A 20,760-nucleotide genomic window follows, 5' to 3' on the forward strand; every position below is an offset into this window, starting at 1 on the left:
AGTCACTGTTTAAAAGCAGGGCAGTTTGAAAAAAAAAATAATAATTAGAACTGATTCAAATTAAAAGACCAGAAGGAAGGAGTGTGTAAAAGGTGTCGGAAGGTGGTGACTCCAAGCTGCTATGAGGTTCAGCTGGGTCTGTCCGTCCTGCTGAGCCCTGACTCAGAAGACAGATCTGCCTTTTGCTTCTCTGCCTCCTTCTTTCAGATGTCCAGAGCCTCCATATACTTCCGGTGCTCTAAGCTTTCTCTCTCTCTCTTTAAAGCCCCCTCCCCACCATGTGATGTCTTATCTACAATGTGGCAGGTGCCTCATGCTGACCTAGCTGAACTGGAGTGGCTCCTCACCCCCCTTTTATCTCCATCTTTTTTCTCCCAGCACCTTCAGAGACTTAGAGTTTATTGCCCGAGGGTTTTTCCTTTAAACTCAAGTAAAACTGTCCTTGAGGTTCAAAAGAAAAAAATGTGTAGGGTATCTCAACAGGGAGGACAGGGGTCTTTTCTAGAAGGTGGCAGGAAGGAATGGAAGGAGACTACAGATCAGGGAGGAGGCAAGGACAGGGAGGGTGGGGCTCTCCACCCAGCAAAACCTCAACCTGCTTGACAGTGCATGCCTGCCACCTGGCATGACGAAAAATGAAGAAGCCAAGGGCGCCTGGAATGGCTGTTGATTTGGCTGTGGTGGCCTGTGTCCCAACTCCATTCAGGACCCTACCTCTGCAAAGGGGCGTCTTTGATCGAGGGGGCAGACCAGACAGAACTGGGGACATGAACAGGAAGTGGTGTTTGAGCATCTCCAGGGCACAGAGACACTCAAGCACACAGGTGGAGTGGCCTACAGGCTGGCAATGGGACTGGCAGCAAGGCCCAGCATGCCCAGACAGGAATGGGCCTCGTTCTTCTGGGGAAGGAGATGGGAGGGAACCCTACAGTCAACCACAGTCTGAGTCTACTGAGGCTGAAATGAGACTTGTAATTTATTGTTTTCACCCTCTTTTTATACCTTAGAGCAGCCATTTCCACCACCACCCCCGCAAACAGTGAAACTATTTTAGAAGGAAAGTACTTCCTGTTGTTGTATGGCAGACTTCTAACAAAAACTTAAATTATTGGCTATGTGTAGCTCGATGATAAAGCACTTACCTAGGACATGAGAAGTGTTGGGTTGGATTCCTAGTACTACAAACACACACTTAAATTATGATTATTAGGTTATTTCCCAACCCCCGTTGAATTATTAGGAGCTTTTAAAGACTTGTTTGGTTTTTAATTATATGTGTAAGTGTGTGTGTGAGTGTGTGTGTGTGTGTGTGTGTGTGTGTGTGTGAATGTGTGTGTGTATGCCTTGGAGGACAGAAGAGAGTGTCAGATATCCCAGAACTAAAGTTACAGTCAGTTGTGAGCAGCAAGTTTTCTTAGTCATGATATCATCTTATCAGATCCCTGAATGAAGAAAACCCTAACAACACTGCAAATAAGTCCTAAATAAATGGAGAGGGATGGGAAGTTTGGCCCCTTGCTCTAAGGTAGCCAGTAGCTATCTCCTAAAACATCACATTTCTGGTCTGTTTGTTAAAGAAAGCAAGCAGAAAACGCTCCAGCAAAGCAAAGTAGTTTGTGTATCTGATATAGAGCCCCAAAATGACAAAATTATCTCTGGTCTGGATTCAGGAATTAAGAACAGTGGCCACTCATACAGTTCAATCCCCGGGACCCACCTGATGGCTCACAAGCATGTGTAACTCCAGTCCTAGGGCATCTGATGTCTTCTCCTGGCCTTAACAAGCACTGTGTGTATGTGGTACACAGGCAAATATTCAGGCAAACACTCATACACATCAGCTAAAAATAAGGTGGTCTCAAAAAAAAAAAAAAAAGCAAAGTACCAAGTATCTCTTACTCCTGTCTCTCACAGGTTCCTGTGTCCCCTGAGACACGTGTTCAGAGTAGAAGAAAGTGAGGAGGGATGGGGACAGGGTTGCTCATTCCTTTTCACTTAGCAAGCTGCTTATCACATCTCCCCATATTGATTCTTCTCCCCGCCCCAGATTTATGGGACTTACTGTGCAGCTGTCCCATAGCGTAGCCAGTTCCTGGGGATGAACAACTGCAATTGACTTTGTTATATACGCCGTATATCATAAGAAATAGAACGTGTACACATCTCAGTGCCGAGGGCATCATGGCTGCTATGTAGAATTCCTGGTTACAGCTGAGGGATCTTAAAGTTTGTGGACGATGCTCCCCCACCTCAGCCACATGTGAGTGCCCCAGCTCCTCGTCTCTGTGGGCACATTATCTCGCTGCTTCTCACAATGTGGACGATGCTCCCCCACCTCAGCCACGTGTGAGTGCCCCAGCTCCTCGTCTCTGTGGCACATTATCTCACTGCTTCTCTTGGCTTACAGCTTCTGTCTATACACTTCTGTCAGCCAGGCCCTTTCATGGTCCTGTACCTTAAAAGATTTTGTGAGCTATTCTGTTAGCCAGGTCTTCTTGCATATACTTCATCAGTGGCTCTGTGACACAGGATACTTGCTGAGGGTTGGGTTTGGTGTTCTGGGCCAGGGAACCTTAGACCCTCAGCTCTTGCACTACACAGCTGCTACGTGGGAAGGTTCTTGTCACTCCCAGTCAGGCACTGTGGCCCAGGCAGCTGTCAATGGTGCCCCTGCTGGGTCCAGCTCTGTTGGCAGGCCCCATGCTCACAAGATTTCAGCCCCAGGGGCTCAGTCTTGAACCTGGAGTCCCCTTAACAGCTTACTCCTGCCCAGAGGTTCTTCTTGACTAGAGGAGACTTTCCAGACCCTGGTTACACTCTCAAGCCTGTGGTGTGTGCTGGTCCCAGGCTCCAGCTCTGCAGGCCAATCACCCTAGAGATGAAGAATGTCTGGAAGAGTGAGGTGTGGGTTGTCCCACACCCCTCACTGCCCTGTGTGGCTGCTCTGAGGACCAGAGCGGGCAGAAAGCAGGCATCCCAGGGGTAGAGGGACTCCTCTGTTCCTGTGACACCCTACTGAGAGGAGCTGTGGAGTTGTCCCGAGACAGTCGCTCACCCGAGCCACTACCCTGACCCAAGACAGTACCCACAGGCCCTCAGAGTGTCTGGGGAGCCGAGTGCTTGGCACCTGAAGCTCAGGCTGATCCTTGGCAGTGTTCAGAGCCCCTGTAACCTCTGATGGTTTACTGAAGACATGGGGACTGGATGGTGGGTCTGAACAATGGCGTCAGTGGGTAAGGTTCCCACAGCCTCTAAGGAAACCCAGAGCTTAAGGACACCCCAAGGCCTCTGACACTATGGTTCATGCTTTCTCTGCCCTGCACCCGCCTCCAGACATAGGCAAATGGGCTAACAGCAAAGCCATGGTTAGAGCTTCAATGTGTCGCCTGAGTTGGGGGCTAGAAATTTAATCCCCAAGTAAAGTGTTGAAAGAAGCTTTAAAGGGGGGCTAGGCCTTGAGGGTGGGAATGGGCTCGTTATCGATGGAGGGGATTCTGTCTTCCGAATGAGTCAGACCCCTCTTCTCTGGTGCATGTGACCTTGGACCTCCAGCCTCAGAACCATTAAAAATCTTCTGCCTCTATATTCCCACTTGAGCTCCTGCCCTGACTTCCTTTAACAATGGGCCGTGATGTGGGAGTGGAGGTGAAATAAATCCTTTCCTCCCCAGGTTGTTTTTGATCATGGTGTTTTATCACAGCAACAGAAACCCCCACTGAGACAGAGGGAGGTGCTTCAGTCTCTAACCAGTGGAGAAACACAGGCTGCTCTCTGTTGTGGGGCTCAGACGCAGACTCAGCCTCGACCCCTGAGATGATCCTTTGTCTGAGAAAGCCCAGCTCTCCTCCCTTGAGAGGATAGAAAGGGACCTTCTGGGACCCTGAGGTGGGGCTTCTGTTTCACGTGAGGGAGGTGGGAGGTGGGAAGAAGATATCTATCTTCAGTCTCTGGTCTGTAGGCCCCTGGTGCTGAGTCCCACAGAGGTTTCCTGGAGATTGGAGCATCCAAGATTCAGGGAGTTTGAGGAGCCAACCTGACATCCAGATCTCGGTGAAGTGCAGAGTCCAAAGTTTAAGACAAGTAAGGTAACAGCCTGTAGAGAAAGGGCCCAGCCTTGAGTCAGACGTGGAGGACAGTGAGATAGCAAGCACCCTCTCTGACAGGGCTCACCAGAGAAACAAAACTTAGAGAATGAACACACACACACATGCATACATATATATAATAATAATACCACATTATTATTAATTAGGCAGTTATCGCCGACCTCCCAAAGCCAGGGCATTGTTGGCAGCCCAGCTGCTCACAGCAAGCAGACATGTCACAGTCCTCACCTGCACTGGCCTTCTGGGAAACAGCAAATGTGAGCCAGCTCTTAGCCTGCACAAAGAATCCAGGCAGGGCGTCCTGTGATTCTCATGGTTCTTGGCAGGTAGCAAATGGAAGAGCTGAGATCTAAGAGCACCACTGGGGGACCAAGCTGTGATTCATGAAACTTGGGTCAGTCTAATTGTGTGACTGAGGACACCATCCGGCAGTCAGGGAGGAAGCTATGGTGTTCCTAATTCATGAAGTGTAGCGATGGCCGCTAAAAAGTTTTGTAGTCTCTCTCTCTCTCTCTCTCTCTCTCTCTCTCTCCCTCTCCCTCTCTCCCTCTCTCCCTCCCTCCCTCCCTCCCCCCTCTCTCTCACACACACACTATACATATTAGCTACTCATACACACATTCTCACACATTCACGTGAACACACATTCATATGTGTGTGTGAACAAATATGAACACAGAGTCATTTTTCTTGAATGAGATGGGATAGCTGAGACAAAGTAAAGAATCCAGCATAGTGTTGCAAGCCTTTAATCCCAGCACTTGGGAAGCAGAGGCAGGAGGATGTCTCTGAGTTTGAAGAAAGCCTGGTCTACAGAGAAAGTTCCAGAACAGCCAGTGCTACATAGAGAGGTCCTGTCTCAAAGAGGAGGAGGGGGATTTATTTTGACTCTGTTTCAGAGGTTCTGGCCCATACTCCGCTGGCTCTGTTGCTGTGGGCTAGAGATCAGGCTGAATCCCATGGCAGGAAGCAGCTCACCTCATCACAGAAAGCAGGGGGAGACAGGAAGAGTCTTGGACAGGAGCTACCACTCCCAGGGACCTACTTCCTCTAGCTAAGCCCATGTCCTGAAGTTTCTACCATCTCCCAAATAGCAGCTGAGGACCAGGCTTTCAACATGCGAGCCTGGGGGTGGAGTGGAAATCTCATATTCAAACCACATCTATATATACTCATGTGTGTGTGTGTGTGTGTGTCTGTGTGTCTGTGTCTGTGTCTGACTGTGTGTTTGTGTATTTGTGTGTGTGTTTTGGTTTTGGGAAACAGGGTTTCTCTGACTCTCCTGGAACTCCCTCTGTAGACCAGGCTGGTCTTGAACTCAGAGATTTACCTGCCTTTCCCTCCCAAGGTGCCACCACCGCCTGGCCTACATACACTCTTTAAACCCACATTCAGGCGCACCTCACTACCTGGTGTTGCCTGAGAGGCGTCACCCAGTGTGCCCTTCTCTGCTCCCTTGGGTTGCAGTTGTAACACTGGTGGGATAATCACCCCTAGAGCCTGATGCTGCACCCTCGCAGCAGGTGCCCAGTGAGTGTGTGGCACAGATGGCTGGATGCCTAAGTGAAGAGCACACAGGGTCTGGGTCCCTCATCCCTCATTTCTTTTAAGGTTTTTTAGCAGTTTTGTTTGCACTGGGGATCAAATTGAGGGCCTTTCACATGGTGGGCAAAACCCCTACCAGTGACTCACGTGCCCGGACCCCTCGTCTCTCCGGTATAACCATGTAAAGGCTTGAGTGGCTGACAGTCAAAGCAAGATTGATGAGGAAAAGACAGCTGCATTGGTGTAGCAAGTAATGTAGCCTGCTAAATAAAGATAAACATCCCGGCCAAGGAAAACTCACAGATGACTAACCGCCTATAAATGGATAAGGCGGGGAAGGGTGAGTGAATGGGCTCAGCCAGCATCAGTAGTGACTCAGGACAAGGCCTGCTGGGTGGCAACCGCAGCACAGCCAATCCTGAAGTCTCCAGACCCTGCTCCTCATAGTCACTGGGACAAATGCTGTCTTCAGCAGGGTGCACTTGCGAGGATAGTCCTCGGTGTCTCTGACAGTGTCCTTAGAGCCGTCTGATAGGTGTGCCTCTTGTGTCACTGCGTGGGGGTGGTGGACCCCTCAGTCTCTGATAGGGTCGTCTGCAGTCAGTTGGGTCAGTTACACATATGAGCTTGGAGCCTGGCCACTCAGTTATCTCAGCATCCTTTTGAGAAATTAAACTTAACAGCAGGAAGATGAGTTACTAATGTGTTTGTAGCGGAGAAGCTTCCAGAAAATGTCATGTCCAATATAGCCTTCTTCTAGTCTGAGCTGCGTACAGGCAGCTACAAAAACCAAAGATGGATTTTCAGCCAGCATTTGGTCCCAGGGCCACAACTCATGGCATCTCAACCCTATCGGCACTGTATCAAGTCAAATGCAGCCCGGGGACCTGGGGTCTGGTGTGGCTGTGATATCTCTGTAGACTTTCTTATTGTTGCTGCAGAACGTCTCCAGCTTACAAATGCATCCCTTGTCTCAAAAGGGCCTCACCAGACCTACTGGCTGACAGGGCTTCACAGGGAGAGGTGGCTGGAAACACCCACTTAACCCTGCTTTGCCTGGACCCAGCCTGGCAGGAGCCATAACAGAGCCCAGGACATGGAAAACCCTTGGATTGAATCTGGGTATCTGGGTTATTGCATCAAGTCACATGACTTTGAGGGTGTTGGTCACCACTCTGCATCTGTGCTCTTCTGGTGAGACGGAGTTTCTACATCTCCCTTCTGGAAGACCCTGAGGATTAATGAGACAGTGTGGGAAATCCATCGCCCACCTCAGCCACACCCAGGCGCATGTGTTCTGGGGACAGACAGCAGCCCCTCCCTCCCTTCCACCACCCACCTCCCTCCCTTCATAATTCCTGAAGCTGGAACCTGCACTGCTGGACCCCTGACCATTGCTGCTCTCTGTCCTCAGTCTGATGGACTTGTCTCTGAGGACTGCTATTGCGTACTAGCTGGCATGAGATGATGGAATTTACCCCCCCCCCCACACACACACACAAGAAACTGAAGTGGAGCTGTCAGCAGGGCCATTCTCCCTCCTGAGCTCCAAGGAAGGAGCCTTCCTTCCTCTTCTAGTCTCTGGCTACAGCCTGGTCCCCACTGTTGTAATAAAAAAAAAAAGCACATGAAAGCAAGATGTCATGTGATAGAGCTCAGGTGGGGAGGTTTTTTTATTGGGGGAAAGTGAGTGGAAAAGGGGGGTAGGGAAAAAGGGAGACCAGCCTCTGGGGACAGGAGTAGCAGAAGAGAAGAAAGAGATGGGAGGGAGGGAGGGGGGGAGGGAGGGAGGGAGGGAGGGAAAGGGAGGGAGGAAGGAAAAGGGAGGGAGGGAGAGAGGTGCCCATCCTTCATGTATCTGTGTCTCCCTTTTTCTCCTTTTCCTTTCTAGACATGAAGATGTCTGGAATGGTGGTTAGTTTTAAATGTCAGTTGATATAATCTAGAATCATCTGTATTGTCTAGATCAGCTTGGCCTGTGGGTAAATTTATGGGGATAGTTTTATCTGGATTGTCTACATCAGGTTGGCCTGTTGGTCTGTCTGTGGGGGGTTGTTTTATCACCTAGCAACACAGGAAGATCCAGACTAAAAGTTGATGGTCCCATAGGCTGAGCTTGGGTCCCAGACTGTATAAAAGAGGAGAGGGTGAGCTGAGTAAGCAGACCTGATTCATTCTCTCTGCTCTTAACCATGGGGTGACTAGCTGCTCAGGTTCCCCCGCGACTTAACTCCAAATGACGGGATGGACCTGGAAGTGTGAGCTGACTACACCTTTCTTCAAGTTACTTTGGTTGGGATGTTCCATCACAGCGACAGAAACAAAACTGAACACCTAGCGTTGGGGGTAGGACCCACCCTGACTCCGGAATGGTCTCACCTCAAGACTTTCAACTCAAGCACAGCCACCAAGACTCATTTCATTCCAGGGTCCAGTTGCTGATCCCGGAGAACAGGGTATGAACAGAGATTTTTCAGGGGTCAACAGTTTAACCTGCCGCCTTGTCCCTTCAGGCATCTGAACCAGTCCTGGAGGGTGATTAGGAGAGAGGGTGGGCCTGGCTCCCACTGGTTTCAGGGGAGGTTTTTGGAAGCACTAAAGGCAAGCTAGCCAGGCCTGCTGCTGGGGAGTTTTGAATCTATCACTTCAGCAGGACGATAACAGTGTTTGTTGATAGGTGCCCCTGAAAGGTAAAGTAGATTTTGTGTTTCTTTTTCTCTTTTCCAAAATGAAAATGGTTTTCTTGATTGCATTATAAAATCAGATGCTGAAAGAAATAATAGAGGCTTATTTAGGATTTTTTCAGATAATTAAAAAAAAAGTGTAAAAGTTACCCCAAATCACACCCTTCCTGATTGGCATCTTGGTCTGTTTTCTGCTGATTGCCCCGCCCATCTCTACACCAACAGTCACGGGCAAGAGTCATCTTTGCCACCATCTGGCTCTGTCATAGCTTGTTACTAGATGTCCTGGCGGCAGGCTATGACACTGTGCTTCCCATGGAGGAAGAGCTTTCTCCTTTACACTGGCGTGGGTTGGCTTCTGCCACACATCGGCCACCGCAGGCCTCAGTAGCTCTGCAGCTACGAGCATCCTCAGCTCGTCTTAGCAGTAACCACAAAGGTCTCTCCTGTGTCTGCACAGGCCATGTTCGAGCTGGTCACCTCCGAGGCTTCCTACTACAAGAGCCTGAACCTGCTGGTGTCACACTTCATGGAGAATGAGCGGCTGAAGAAGATCCTGCACCCGTCCGAGGCACACATCCTCTTCTCCAATGTCCTGGATGTCATGGCTGTCAGTGAGCGGTAAGCACTGGAGGGCCACCTCCCTCCATCTCTTCTCCATACCAGGGCGTGTTTTGAATGCTTTGGATTTTACGTAAAAAAGTAGGATAAAGTTGTAAATCACAAATTTGATCCCCAGAGCCCACATGTGTGCAGTGGGATACACTTGTAATTCCAGTGCTGGGTATGTAGAGACGGGAGAGTCACTGGGTCTGGCTGATCAACTAGCCAGTCTAGCCTAATTGAGATTGTCCCAAAAAACTAGGCAGATGGATCCTGAGGAGTGACCTCTGACCTCCACACACAAGTCTGCACACACCCAGATGTAAGCCCAAAGGCCCACCATCTTCTCCAGCAGGTTGGCCAATGGTACCCCCTCCCCTGGTCTCTTCCCATCAGCCTCAGGGACCTGTGCATCCTTATGATGCCGTGAGTTACAGGACTCTCCCACACTAGATGGAGTGATGTTGAGTTGAATCTTAAGGTCCAAGGTCATCTGGGAGTAACTGCTTACCCTGAAGTGCCAAAGCCTAAATCCCCCTGCAGGCCAATGTCAATGAAGCCCAGATTGCTACTTCCCTTTCCCCTCCCATGAGGCATCAGCCATCCAGGAAAGGATGTGAGATCTGTGTTTCCTGTGGAGGAGGAGAAAAATTAAGATGAAGGACTCATTAAGCAATGCCCCAGTAACCTGGGCAGCCCACTTTCCCGTTCAAATGAGGCAAGAAATGGCAGAGGCAGCCTTCCCATGCAGTGAAGGGTCCCTCCATGTCACATGTGGAAGCCCAGATGTTCTGGTTGCCCCCTTTGCACTGACACCTGCCTTTTCTCTGTAGTCTGCCCCTCCTGGTAGCCATCCTATCCAGTAACTATGGCTCGGTGAGGCCAGAGCAACCCGTGAGGTCTCTGAGCTTGCCATTTATTTATCAATTCAAATTTTAACTTGAAAAATCCCAGAATACAGAAGTAGAGACACCACGTGTTGGCTGCTGGCTTAATTAGTGACGGGCATGGGAATCAGTCTAGGTTCATCTGATCCCGCCTTTCCCAGTACCCAGGGGACCATTGTGAGGCACAGCTTGACTGCCATTCTGTTACCTCAGGACACATTGGTACACGTTTAAGAGATAACAATGAGCCCCGTGCCTCCTCCCTCTCCACGTGCTCCTGACGGCGCTATCCACCTAAAAACACAACCTGTTCCTGACTGTGCTCAGATGCGCCACCAGGACACAGAGACCCGCTCACCTTGTCCGTGAGCATGCTGGTTTGTTTAACCAGGCAGGCTGATTTGCAGGTGCCTTCAGCCCAGGATCTGCCTCTTGCAGGTTTTTGCTGGAGCTGGAACACCGCATGGAGGAGAACATTGTCATCTCGGACGTGTGCGACATCGTGTACCGCTACGCGGCTGACCACTTCTCAGTCTATATCACCTACGTCAGTAACCAGACCTACCAGGAGAGGACGTACAAGCAGCTCCTGTGAGTATTGCCGGGGCTCAGCCATCCTTGTCTGGGAACTCACCAGAATTTGGCCAGGCTGGTGATGACATCCAAATCCCTGTGCATCTCGGGGTCACTAGAAAATCTCAACTCCACCTGTACTCTGGAAGAGTCACCTGATGTCCCCAGTACCTGTGTCTAGAACAGCCAGTAAAGCCTTGTAAGAGAGAATACGTAGCCCTAGGAATGATCCAAGGTCCAGAACATTGGAAACATGGGTGTGAAGCCGTGGGAAAGGCAAAAGTGGGCAGGAAGGCTAGTGATGCCTGGGAACTGGGAGCCAGTCTCCCATTGCATGAGCCTGCTTTGCACCACGGGGAAGGGCTTCCCTTGTGGTACCCACCCATGTTAGAAATAAAAGACTCTCTAGTAAGGGCACTGTGGAAGCAAGACCAGGTTTGCAGTCCCAGTCACAGGCACAGGGGTCTGTGAAATGTCCTGAGAACAAAGGCAAGGTTGGGGACCTCATTAGGACAGCCAAATCTATACAAGTTGCCTGAGGGGACTGGCAAGCTCTGCTTGTCACGTGACAGCAGCTACTATGTTGAGAGGCACAGTCCTGTGACAGTCACTAAGAAACAGTACTGCAGCTGGCCCCAAGGGAGAGGTTTTAGGGCCGTCATTTGTGACAGAGAGATCCCTATGGCTTCTAGGCTCTGTTGTAGCTGCTGGGCCAGGAAGGTTTCTGTGTGCTGTGTGCCCACTGTTCAAACAGCATCTAGATTTTGATGGTTTTTCTACCAAGCCACATGGTTAAAGTAGACATTTTAATGTCTGAGTATCCAGGCATTTGGATGCTTTCCAGCAACTGTTTGGAGAGTGGAGGGAGTCAGTGCTACTTGCCAGGTCAAAAGGCAAGCAGAATAGGGGTTCACGTCTTGCAGTTCCTGAGAATCCCCAAGATAGCTGGTAACTCTGTCACGTTACCCTGTAAGTGCAGTTCCCCCTGGCCCCGCTAGAAACAACAGGTACCGTGTGCTGCCCTGATATCTGCAGCTGCCCTACAGTAAGTCTCTGGCAGTCATCTCCCTGGCCTTCAGCAGCACTGTGCCACGTGCCCAAGCCAACCTGTCAAAAAATAGCCCAGGCTCTCCTGGCAGGTGCCTCGTGCCTGGTGCGGTTTCCATCTCTGCATCACTCCGTGGGTTTACCTTGCCACGGCTTCCTGCCGGGTGAAGTCATCTAATTGTATGTCTGATTCATAACCTTGACTACAATGGGATTCTTACCCCTCCCACACAAACTATGCTTTGCCAAGTCTTCATGGCCTGGCATATGGAGCCACTATTGTTATCTGACGTTTACATGAACGATTTATTTTCCATTAAAAAGAAATGAGGTGGAGGGGTGGAGAGAAGAAAAGGGAGATAGATCTCAGCATGTGCCTGTGGTTTGTCTGGTCTCTGGGAGGCTGTGCGTGGGGAAGGGGAGCATCTCCTATTCACACCTCTGGGGTCTGAGCTCAGAGACAGTCCCCTGTGTCTGGATCTTCAGACAGGAGAAGGCAGCTTTCCGGGAGCTGATCGCACAGCTGGAGCTGGACCCCAAGTGCAAGGGCCTGCCCTTTTCCTCCTTCCTCATCTTGCCCTTCCAGAGGATCACGAGACTCAAGCTGCTGGTCCAGGTGTGACCCCTAACAGTGCCCCGGGCTCTGCAGGCCTCCCCTGTCCAGGCCTTCGCTCCTTCCAGCTCCCTGCTGGTATTTTAGGGAATCTATTTATTAAACTTAGACCTTCCTGATCGACCAGGGTCCCCTGCTGCTTCTCACTGCCTCTGTGATTTGCTCTTGATGGTCTGGTGGCTCTGTGTTGTCAGAGAGTATCTTCAGGCCCTCGGGACCCCATCCTATGAGGCTCGAACTGTCCATTATCCTCCTGGGCCACGACATCCATCTCTGGCCTAGCTGAGGGTTCCATGCCCTCGGTCCATTCGGGTGCAGGGTTGTGTGTGTTGCCTCCGTTAAAACTATGCTTAAGAGACAATGCCGCTTCCAGGGAGGGAGAGGGAGGGGAAGTGGGAAGGGATGGGAGTAACAAAGCTCCACCCTGCCTTCAGAACATACTGAAGAGAGTAGAAGAAAGGTCTGACCGCGAAGGCACTGCCTTGGATGCCCACAAGGAGCTAGAGATGGTGAGTTGTTCCCTCCTATGTGGCCCAGGAACCATTTCCCCTCTAAACCACTGTCTCTAGTGGCATCCTCTATCACTGTGTCCTCTTGGCATTCCGTTTATTCTGAGATAGACTTCTGCAATCCTGAAGAGTCACTGGGGCTGGAAAAAAATCACACCCAATGTGGCTTCATCAGATCCTTCTCTACACCACCCTACCCCTTCACAGCTCTCTCTGTTCATGTGCCCAGGGTGGCTATGGAGACACTTGCCTGGCACTCTTTACCAACATAGAAGTCTGTTGTAATCCCCATGACTGCCACGGTCCATTGTGTCAAACCATCCTCCAGGATCCAGTGTATACTGGTGTAGACCTGACCCAGAGCTCTGCCCAGGAGCATCACCCCATCCCTGGTCCTTGGAGAAAATTCCTTGGTAGGGATGGGTTGTGTGGGCATCAGCAGCTTTCTCTAGCCTTAGGTGCCCTTCAAGTGCTGTCCTGGGCACTTGGCTCATATCAGTGATCCATATGAGGTCTTTCAGGAAATTAGCGTAAGCAAAATAAAGATAGCAAAGATGTCTGACTGCCCATACTCCCTGCCAACAACACTTTGGCCAGAACTCCTGAGCAGATGCCTGCATACACATATACATCCATACAGATACATCACACACACACGCACACACGCACACCCACACACACATGCACACACATGCACATACAAGCATACACATATACGTCCGTACAGATACATCACACACATACACGCACGCACACACACACAAGCATGCACGTATATATCCATACAGATACATCACACACACATGCACACATGCACGCACATGCATACATGCACACACAAGCATACACGTATACATCCATACAGATACATCACACATGCACACATGCACACACACAAGCATGTACGTATACATCCATACAGATACATCACACATACACACATGCACGCACATGCACACATGCATACACAAGCATACATGTATACATCCATACAGATACATCATACACACATGCACGCACGCACACACAAGCATGCACATATACATCCATACTGATACATCACACACACATGCATACATGCACACACAAGCATACACGTATACATCCATACAGATACATCACACATACACACATGCACGCACATGCACACATGCATACACAAGCATACATGTATACATCCATACAGATACATCATACACACACGCACACACACAAGCATGCACATATACATCCATACTGATACATCACACACACATGCATACATGCACACACAAGCATGCACATATACATCCATACAGATACATCACACGCACACACACACATGCACACAAAAGCATGCACCTATACATCCATACAGATACATCATACACACACGCATGCACGCACACACAAGCATGCACGTATACATCCATACAGATACATCACACGCACACACACACATGCACACAAAAGCATGCACCTATACATCCATACAGATACATCATACACACACGCATGCACGCACACACAAGCATGCACGTATACATCCATACAGATATATCACACACACGTACGCACACACACACATGCATGCACGCATGTACACACGCGCACACACACACAAGCACGCACATACACACTGTCACCATGCTCTTTACAAACAGACGCTGTTTCTAAAATACAGCCTTTGCTCTTCAGTTGAGAACATGTCAATGATTTCAGAGCCCTCGGTTACACAGATATATTGTGCTTCGGTCATTGCTATTTCATGGACAATTTAAGTTGATGGATTTTCTCTTCTAAGCAACACTACAAGGAACATCCTTGTAGTTGCTTGTTTGGGCTCTGTGCTTATTCACAATTACTGACCAAGCACCTGCAGCAGGTCAGGCTCTGCCCCAGACCCCATGAGCCATTAAAAGCTCTGTTTCTGGAGATGGAGGCCCAGAAGTCTAGGGAATGGCAGCATTATTGTTTCCTGAGTGCCTTCCAGGGAGGTAGAGAGCCTGTGCATCCCCAGTGGGTGAGAGGTCAGCCTGGAGGAGCCTTTCCTTTTCCAGTCCAGCCGAGAAGGCCACTTCCTCTTGGTCTGGGATGTTGGCTTTCTAGTCATCCTCCTGACCCCACATGGTGTCCCACTTGGTTCCACACTGTGCTGAAGAAAGAACTGGAAGCTATGAGGCTTATCAGTCAGTGTCAGCTCCTGGACGTACCAGTCACAGTGGTAGCTGGAAATACTTGGCAGGCTGACCTGACGTGTCCTCCCTGTCCCAGGTGGTAAAGGCATGCAACGAGGGCGTCCGGAAGATGAGCCGCACCGAACAGATGATTAGCATCCAGAAGAAGATGGAGTTCAAGATCAAGGTAAGCTTCTGCCCAGTCATGACAGTCACACCCTACTCTGAAGCATAAGTGGTCCAGCCTACACCCCACAGCCCTCCCTAGTGGTGGAAGCCAATCATCATGCACTATCTGCCCGAGTTTACCCTCCCAGAGCTGTGGCAGGGGGCGGGGCACAGCTGCCTGCCTATGTTGGCAGAGGTTTCTGTCCCACCAGGTCCCGCAGTAAACACACAGAAACTATATTATTTGCAATACTGTTTGTCCAACAGCTTAAGCATATTGCTAGCTAGCTCTTACATCAAGAATTAACCTATTTCCATTATTTTATATTTTACCATGAGGTTCATGGCTTACCAGCAAGGTTCTGGCTGGTGGCTCACTTCTTTCTCCTCTGTCTCTCTCTTCTTTCTCCATGGTGGCTCTCTGACTCCACCTTCTTTCTCCCGGCGTTCAGTTTTGTTTTCCTTGACTAGCTTTATTTTGCTAAGCCACTGGCTGAAACAGCTTTGTTACTCATCAGCCAGTAAAAGCAACACAAATACAGAAGGACTTTCCACACCATTTCCCCTTTCTATTTAAAAAAAAAAGGTTTTAGCTTTAACATAGCAAGATTATATATAACAAAACAGGTATCAAGCAAGTTATTACAGTTACAATATTAATATCTACTTTATCTTTTATCATAACTAAGGAAAACTATAATTAAACTATTCTTCAACTCCATCAAAGACATCAGAAGTATATAATATTACCTAAGTAAAGAAGAAATGCATTGTAAGCAACTTCCAAAACTCTAGAAATAACAGAGACATCTTACTGCCTGAACAGTCACCCAAAATTCTTCTGTACTGTTGGGGTATCCATCTTCATCCTATAGGCCCGTAGTGTCTGGTAGACTCTTCCATGAAGGAGGAAATTCCAAAGACAGTTCCGCCTATATTGGCAGTTTGTCAGTCACTTTCTTCTGTGTTCTGCAGAATGTCTGGCAGACTCTTTCATGAAGCAGGAACTTTGGACTGTCTCACCTTCTTTAAGCAGCTTCAGCAGTCATTTTTGTGGGTTCTACAAGTCCAGTTCACATAGCATAACATCAAACAGTCCAGGCAAGAGCAGTTTCTTGCCCAAATGGCTAACCAACTCCTCTTCTATGACTATCTTCCTCTTGAAGTAGATTGGTGCTGCCAGGAGAAGATGTGTCTCATTGTCATGAAAAGTCCTAAGTTCTTAAAATATTTTAAATGCCATATTCTATAGTCTTTGAAAGGTTTGAAGAATGCCTATCCATATGAACTACAACTCTGTACATGACTATAAGCTTTCTTATAGATGGCTATTTATTAACCTGTGTTTCTTAATTATACATTACATTTTTAAATAAACTGCACAAATACAATAGCTTAATCAAGAACAGAAATATACATATAACAAAATTGACCTTAAATTTGTATCAATAAACCAAGAAACATACCAATGCAAATCTCTATAGCATATCCCCCTTTAAATGTAAAGAAATGTTTATAAACAATATTTGGGGATATGGGCGTAGTTCTCTCCAAACTGCTTCCTACTTTTTGTTGGGCAGAGTAATTTTGGAAGTGTTTATGATGACCTTTTGGGGGGGTCTTGGTCCATCAAACACATTAGTCTGGGAGGATTCTATAGGTTCTCATCCTCTGTGGAAACAAAAGAACCTCTTTTCTATAGCAACATATCCTTAGACTCAAATTTTGAAGTCAAGATACCATTATATTGGCTTATCTTCACAGCCCCCAGAATCAAATATCTCTCTGCAGTCAAAACATTCAAATAAAACACAATAGTATACATAATCCAGACTCCCTGTGTATTCTATCTTTATGTGGCTTGTTTTTCTTACTCTATTAATTTTTCAACAAGTTTATTATCTTTATTCCTCTAATATATGGCTGTCTATACTCTTTAATATTTTTTAAAATATTTATTTATTTATTATGTATACAATATTCTGTCTACATGTGTACCTGCACCCCAGAAAAGGGCACTAGACCTCATTACAGATGGTTGTGAGCCACCATGTGGTTGCTGGGAATTGAACTCAGGACCTTTGGAAGAGCAGGCAATGCTCTTAACTGCTGAGCCATCTCTCCAGCCCTATACTCTTTTATATTACATTTACTGTCTCTTTACTCTTTTTTCTCTCTCTTCCAAGCCTACATACCTTTTTATTTATTTATTTATTGGTTTTTCGAGACAGGGTTTTTTTAAACAACTGTGTCTTGTTTAGAGGTCTCATGTCTGAATCTGTCCTGTTGTGTATCTGAAATCCTTTTCTCTCCAGGAGTACCTCTTAAAATACAAACAACATTACTAGGATTAAGCCTTTTGAATCTGCCCAGACTAACATGTTGAAAGTCCATTCATTGCCTCTGAGAGCCGTTCTCTCTGCCCCAGATCCAGGGCTAGGTCACAGCAGGTCTGTGTTGCCATTAAGGAAGTTATAGCACTCTGTTTACAAACCCCATTTAAATGCTTTGTAGCCGGACCTCCCTAAAGAATCAGAGCCATTTGTGCTGGCAAACCAGGAAACCACCATTTTGAAACTGCATGCTTTTTCTTCTGCTACTGCTGAATCAGGAAGACCTCTCTTAAGGAAGCTGTGGCATGCTACCAGCCAGTGGAGGTGGGGGGGGGGGTACGGCTAAGCTCTGTTTTGTGTGTGTGTGTAGAATTCCTTTCCAACCTTTCTCAGGTTTTACATGGATGTAGTCAGCCATGTTGGTGTGCCAATTTGTTGGCAGAGGTTTCTGTCCCAACTGGTCCTGCAATCAATACACAGAAACTATATTATTTGTAATTCTGTTTGACCAATAGCTTAAGCATATTGATTGCTAGCTCTTACATCAAGAATTAACCCATTTTCATTATTTTATATTTTACCATGAGGCTCATAGCCTACCAGCAAGGTTCTGGCTGGTAGCTCCACGGCAGCTCCCTGACTCCACCTTCTTTCTCCCAGCATTCAGTTTAGTTTTCCCTGCCTAGCTCTATTCTGCTAAGCCACTGGCTAAAACAAATTCTTTATTCATTAACCAATAAAAGCAACACATATACGGAAGAACTTCCCACACCATGCCTGTGTGAATCTGACAGTTTTACCACAGAGGCAATCCTGAGCAGTCAGTGTGTGGAGACAGGGACTGTTCAAGGGATTCTCAGTGCTAAGAGATTTGCAAGTTACTTCCTTTCTCTAGGTTTCTGGTGACTTGCATATTGACACATGGTGCCTACTAACGGCCTTGGAAAGCTGTGCGTGTAGTTCAGGAGGACAACAGTTGTCTAGCATGAGCAAAAATAAAAGGGTCCCAGAGGTCAGAGGTCAAGGTTTGGGAGCTGAGCCTAGATGGAGGATGTGAAGGGTCTTCTGATACCTCTTAGGGTTATACTCACTGGGATGACTGCAGAGTGCCCAGCTCCCATTCCTGAGAAAACTATCTGCAAGACGTGACCTCTTCAACCCATGGGCACCAATACATCCTTTCCTCTGTGAGCTTGACCTCTTAGACTACATCAAGCAAGCTGAGCTTAGTGGGATGATGCTCTCTCTCTCTGTGTGTGTCTCTCTCTGTCTGTCTCTGTCTCTGTCTCTCTCTGTCTCTCTCTCTCTCTCTCTCACACACACACACACACAGGCATGCATGCACAAGTACACACAGACACACACCAAAGCACAGGCATGAGCACAGAAGCTCAAATGTCAGTACACAGACAGCATAATACCCAAAGAAACACAGCACACATGCACAGCAGCACGTGCACAAATGTACATACACACACGAGGAATGCATGTGTTCAGAAGCAAATTTGCACCTGCTGCTCTTTTGCTGTCAGGACTCTGGCTAGTGGTGCGTAGTACAATGACCCATGCGGCCCTTGTACACCGTATCCCAAAGCTTTGTTCTGGCTGTGGTGTTTGTAGGACCCTTAGGGGGGGTGCAAGGGTGATGCCACCTGACACCCCCCTCCCTCCCAGTCAGTGCCCATCATCTCACACTCCCGGTGGCTGCTGAAGCAGGGCGAGCTGCAGCAGATGTCCGGCCCCAAGACCTCCCGCACCCTGCGGACCAAGAAGCTCTTCAGAGAAATTTACCTCTTCCTCTTCAACGACCTGCTGGTGATCTGCCGGCAGATCCCTGGGTGAGCCTGCCCCTGATAGGCACTGGAGAGGACCCATAGTGGGGCAGTGGATCTGGCTGGGTGAGCCTGCCCCTGACAAGCACTGGAGAGGACCCAACCTTGGTTTGGTCACGGAACAGTCTTTAGGGTCAAGTTTTCAAAGGTCTGCTCTGCTCCTGCCCAGCTTTGGGTCACGATGAAACATCCCTGAACCTCAGTTTCCTTCCTGCAAATGTGGAAAGCCGGCACTGTATCTACCACTGAGCTCAATAAAGTGGCCACTGCCTTGCCACACCCCAGGATGGGAGCTCTTCTAGGCACGCTGGGATTCTTTAGGTGGGAGTGGTAAGGAATGGCTAGGGCTCTTCCAGCCAGCCAGAAGGTTTCTCTGAGACCAACCATTTCACCCTGGCTCCTTTGCTCCCAGAGACAAGTACCAGGTATTCGACTCAGCCCCAAGGGGCCTGCTGCGAGTAGAGGAACTGGAGGACCAGGGCCAAACATTGGCTAATGTGTTCATCTTGCGACTGCTGGAAAATGCAGATGACCGGGAGGCCACCTACATGTTGAAGGCATCCTCCCAGTGAGTATCCAGTGCTATGAGCCACACCCAGTGACTCATAGGTCAGTCTTTCCCAGGTAAAACGCCTCCACACACTTCTGTAGGAGGCTTGTCTCTCAGTATTCAGCACCCATCCTTCCCATGGGGACCCTGTATAAAGGACTTTTGCAGGCTCTTCTTGTTGGGGTGTGGATGGCAGGGGATGGTTGCACGTTCCTGGCTTTGCCTATGGGCAGGGCAGAAGAGCAAGTCCATCTTGTCAAATGGGATGCTTACAGCTGATATGCCAGTGAGCCACTATCCCCCTCCTCCCCTTCTTGTTCACTCTCTGTGTGACCTCCAGTCCTTCACTTTCTCTGTCTGAGCAATCAGAGCAGCTGCTTTACAGTCCCAAGCCCTTGGGGGATACATAAGACAGTAGGAACTGCTTGGTGGACCACGGAGCCCCAGCTTTCTCTTAGACCTGCCCAGGTGGCGTCATCTCCTTCCTCTGTGCTCAGCTGCCCAGAACCACACCCCACCAGGAATTGCTTCCTGCCCTGCTGAGACTCTGGGCCCTAGGTCACAGGATTGACTGACAGGAAGTGGTGATAACACTCCAGGCTTTGCCACAGCAGAGAGACTTCACTTTAGCACATCTTTGAAAGCTAGCCTTGAGGACCTCGCAGATGGCGGCTCCTCACTCTGTCGGGCTTCAAACCCCTAGCCTGGGAGGAATGTACTTGGGTTCCCTGTGCAGTTAACTTGGCTGTCCTGGAGCCAGACTCAGAATGTCGCCGACCTGGGGGCCCAAGTGCACACAATAGGGAGGAGTTTGTTGGCTCTAAAGTTGGGGCACTGTCTGTCCCCTTCCTATGCAGGAGTGAGATGAAGCGCTGGATGACCTCACTGGCCCCCAACAGGAGGACCAAGTTCGTGTCCTTCACATCCCGGCTGTTGGGTGAGTCCCTGACTTAGAAAAGGGGCTCTCGATGGGCTTTAGCTAAGACTCACTGGGCCTCAGCTCCAGGGTTCCTTGACTGCCTGGGACCAACCGGAAGCTTAGTGCCTGTGTATGCTGGCTGCCTCAGCTTCGTTCAAATTGGATGGTTAAGGAAGAAATGGAAGTCCCTGAGTCTTAAGAGTCAGGTGGCAGAATATTGGACCCAAACTCCATT

General features: G+C 48.8%; 1 protein-coding gene across 2 annotated transcripts in view; it reads left to right on the top strand.

Annotated features, from left to right (window-relative positions):
- Ngef (neuronal guanine nucleotide exchange factor) overlaps positions 1 to 20,760 on the top strand; it is a 93,094-nt gene that overhangs the window by 69,567 nt on the left and 2,767 nt on the right. For both annotated transcript variants that reach the window (XM_041650713.1, XM_041650714.1), the window contains 8 exons: positions 8,796 to 8,956; positions 10,264 to 10,416; positions 11,932 to 12,061; positions 12,493 to 12,567; positions 14,821 to 14,910; positions 18,899 to 19,062; positions 19,469 to 19,624; positions 20,464 to 20,543. In XM_041650713.1, coding sequence (XP_041506647.1) covers positions 8,796 to 8,956; positions 10,264 to 10,416; positions 11,932 to 12,061; positions 12,493 to 12,567; positions 14,821 to 14,910; positions 18,899 to 19,062; positions 19,469 to 19,624; positions 20,464 to 20,543 — 1,009 coding nt within the window. The remainder of the gene's footprint in view (positions 1 to 8,795; positions 8,957 to 10,263; positions 10,417 to 11,931; positions 12,062 to 12,492; positions 12,568 to 14,820; positions 14,911 to 18,898; positions 19,063 to 19,468; positions 19,625 to 20,463; positions 20,544 to 20,760) is intronic.

This window comes from Microtus oregoni, unplaced genomic scaffold (assembly GCF_018167655.1).
Source record: "Microtus oregoni isolate MIOR12 unplaced genomic scaffold, Mior012 000004F_ref0000308, whole genome shotgun sequence".
NCBI classification, from domain to species: Eukaryota; Metazoa; Chordata; class Mammalia; order Rodentia; family Cricetidae; genus Microtus; species Microtus oregoni.